Source organism: Arachis duranensis, chromosome 3, assembly GCF_000817695.3.
Source record: "Arachis duranensis cultivar V14167 chromosome 3, aradu.V14167.gnm2.J7QH, whole genome shotgun sequence".
Lineage (NCBI taxonomy): Eukaryota > Viridiplantae > Streptophyta > Magnoliopsida > Fabales > Fabaceae > Arachis > Arachis duranensis.
The window spans coordinates 124,262,505-124,266,275 of record NC_029774.3 but is presented as its reverse complement, the minus strand read 5'-3'; the positions used below and the strand labels follow the sequence as shown (position 1 = coordinate 124,266,275).

General features: G+C 29.8%; 1 protein-coding gene across 1 annotated transcript; it reads left to right on the top strand.

The window, feature by feature from the left end:
* Positions 1-2,230: 2,230 nt before the first annotated feature.
* LOC107481372 (zinc-finger homeodomain protein 2-like) lies at positions 2,231-3,355 on the top strand. Its single transcript, XM_016101654.3, has one exon. It carries the CDS (start codon positions 2,353-2,355, stop codon positions 3,109-3,111), a length of 759 nt encoding a protein of 252 aa, XP_015957140.1. The 5' UTR covers positions 2,231-2,352; the 3' UTR covers positions 3,112-3,355.
* Positions 3,356-3,771: the final 416 nt, after the last annotated feature.

The following is a 3,771-nucleotide window of genomic DNA, read 5'->3' as shown; positions in this document are numbered from 1 at the left end:
CACCTAAAAATATTTGACTAATTTTTTGCTGATACCATCTTAGTTCTAACATTACTGAAAACAATTTTAAGCCTTTTTGTCTCCGCCAAAAAATGCGGCGATGGAAAACGCGGAAAAACAAAATATTGCCTTCTATCCGCTTCTTTCTTTGTTTGCCAATTAAAATTTAAAAGTGAGAGGAAGGCGAACACAAATGTGGGTAACTCTCAGGTTCAGAGTTTTGTTATCAACACGGAGAAGAAAATGCACTAAAGTTAAAAGAAGAAAAAATTTCACCATAATCACGAATAGTACATAAAGTAAAAATTAATTATTAAAATCTAAAAATTATTTTAAAATGATTTTTTAAAATTAGGAAACATTTATATTAAAATTCTTAATAATGTTTGAAATTATATAAGTAATTAATGCAATACTATTTTTAAAAAGTAAATATCTAAAGTGATGTTTACAAAATTTTAGATAAAATATTTTAGTCTTTAAATGTCTATTTTTTAAAAGACTTTAAAAATTACTATTGTCAAACAAATTAATTGATTATTAGTTTTAATCAAAATTTTAATTTATAAATTAGAAAAATAAGTTTTTAAAAAATTTTATCTTTTTAAGATTAAATATAAAAAAATGATCTTTAAGAAATTTTAGATAGAATATTTTGGTCTTCAATAAATGTATATTCTCAAGAACTCGAAAATTATTCTCATTAGATAAATTAAATTGGTCCATCAACACTTTCAATCAAATTAATAGTATCAAATAAGTGTTGACAAGAAAATTAAATTTCAAAAATTCCCTTCAAAACTACCGTATTGAGTGTTTGTTTTTTCAATTTAATTATTTGATCAATTTCTATAATCTTACTAAATTTTTAATTAAAATTTTATAATTTTTTTANATCTTATTTATCGAAATATTTTGTTAGTTTTAACGTTTTTATAAATTACAAAATTTAATATAATATAAAAATTCAATTAAAAAATAAAACATATAGATGTAATTAAAAATTTGATAAAATTATAAAAACCAAATAATAAAATTATTTTTTAGAATGAGTAAACGTGTTACCTACATAATTTATTAATTGTTTAATTATTAAATTTTAATTAAACATATTATTAAAAAAATATATTATTTTTTAAAAAAATTATTTTAATATATCATTTTTTTTAGTGATGCTACACGTATACCACTCTTTGGAGGCACACATGCGTTACCATTTCCTTTTCTTTGTCCTTTTACGGTATGGAAATTTTTGTTGAAAAATACAGAACTTATTAATATAGTATAAAATTTTTTATAAATATTATAAAAAATTTTATACATAAATTTTGTAGAGATTTATTTATCGTTAGTATCTTTTAAATTTTTTTTGTCAAATATAAATTTTTGATACTATTTTAGTATTTATTATCGACCCACGGTCATGATGAAAGATGATGAAAAAAAAAGAAAAAAATAACAATAAAAAAAAGAAGACAACAATAATAATAAAAGAGGAGAAAGATGAGAAAAAAAATCACAATACATATATTTGTATATTTAAAGAAATATCTTGTAACTTAATTGAGTACTTAATTTAAAAATATTTAAACAACTAGTTTTATTATTTTTATTTTCCTTCTAGATGAATATTTTAAATCAAAAGAATGAAACCATTACCCTAAAATAAATATAATACTTTATAGCAAATAGATTAAAGCAATATGTTAAAATTATTAATTTCAAAAAATTATAAAAAATATAAATTTTAAGTTTTTAATATTTTTATTATGTATTTAATAAAATTAAAATTTTAATAAGAATTTAATTTTGATATACGGATAATGTAATTTATACAACTATATAATTACATTTATTTTTGTAAATGATTATCTACATAATCAATATAAAAAATAATTATTTTTATTGATATGATATTACTAAACTGAGTGTATGTATAAAACTATTTTACACTGATAATGTATTAAAATTAAAATTTTTTATTAATAATAATTTTAATATATATTTTAAGACACATATTAATTAATTTTTTATTTAAATAACATTTTTTAAAAATTTATATTATTTATAGCAGTAATATATGCATGTATCCTTAATTAATAAAGCAGATAAAACCTTAAATGCAGTTGACATCATATTTGACTCTTTTAAAACAACCCCACACAACAGAACATGTATGACTAATACAGAAAAAAACAATTTAATTCAAGAATTTGAGTGTTTTTATTTCACAAAAATGGCTTAGCTACCGGAATCTGCCGGTGGAAGACAAAGGATTGTGAGAGATATAAAGCAGAGAAATCAGCACCTCCCTTCTCGCAATCCAGAGAGAGAAAGAGACACAACAAAATAATGGACTTCGAGGAAGACTTCACCATCCCCCCACCACCGAGTTACGCTGACTCAGTTCCCAACCCTTCGCGTGTCAAAATGCCCACTAACCCACCGCCACCACCAGCCATGCCGCGAAACAGCGGAAAGGGGAGGTACATGGAGTGTCTCAAGAACCACGCGCTCGCCCTCGGAGGCCACGCGCTCGACGGCTGCGGTGAGTTCATGCCCGCTGGAGCTGACGGCACCCTCGACGCACTAAACTGCGCTGCCTGCAACTGCCACCGCAACTTCCACCGCAAGGAAACCGTCGCCGGAGATGCTTTCTTGCTACCTCACCACCACTACAACCCTTTCCATAACCACCGCCACCACCAAGCGTTTCCGCAATTCGCGGCGTGTTACCGCGCTCAGGGAGCTGGATACCTCCACGTGTCAGGACATCAAAGAGGAGGCAGTACCCCGACTCTGGCTCTTCCGTCGATCTCCGGCGGCGGCGGTGGTACCACACAGAGTACGAGGGACGATCACGAGGATGGTTCGGAACCTAGTGGCGGCGGCGGCGGTGTAGGTTCGGCGTCGAAGAAGAGGTTCAGAACGAAGTTCAGTCCGGAGCAGAAGGAAAAGATGACGGTGTTTGCGGAGAGCGTAGGGTGGAAGCTTCAGAAGCTTGACGAGGTGGCGGTTCAGGAGTTCTGCGATGAGGTTGGAGTGAAGCGTCACGTTCTCAAGGTTTGGATGCATAACCACAAGAACACCCTCGCTATCAAGAAGCCCTAGCTACCTTCCTCATCATCTCTAATTAGGGTTTATTCAATTCTCTTAATATTTATTAAACTGGGGTTTCCATTCGTTCGTTAATTAGTATTAGTTAGTTATTTTAATTTTAATTTTATTTGGTGGATCGGTGTTTTTTAAGTTAAGAGTAGTACTTAATTTGTATGGACGATGATGAATGAGCATTATTTCATCATCAGTTTGTTTGTGTGTCTTGAATAATACAATGGTGGCCTGGGAACCTAAACCAGTTGCATTGTTAAGAGCAGCATCTTAGCATTATTATTATTTTTTTATTTCTTTTTAATTCTCCGCTTGACGCTTGTTAAGTGATTATTATATGTGACTCTCTGTGTGTGAGATATGGTTGAAACTCTCGTGCTCATTTTAAGGGACTAACGTCACTCATTTCTATTAAATATAAATGTTATCTAGCATGGTTCAAACTTTCTGTCCCGTTTTAAGGACTATTTAGCGTTACTTATTAGCGTCAATTGTATTTTGTTTTGGATTCTTCTCTCCACTTCGCATAAAAACTCGCTTCTAATGAAAGATGCTGAAGTCACATATGCATGTATCTTTCTTTTCTTAACAACATATTTGCACCTCGTCACACGCGTGTGTATATTTATGTTTTCAGTTTGTTAAAAACTTTACCAGATG

Excerpts from the sequence above, each read along its gene's own strand:
- LOC107481372 (XM_016101654.3), top strand. The coding sequence starts at position 2,353 with ATGGACTTCGAGGAAGACTTCACCATCCCCCCACCACCGAGTTACGCT.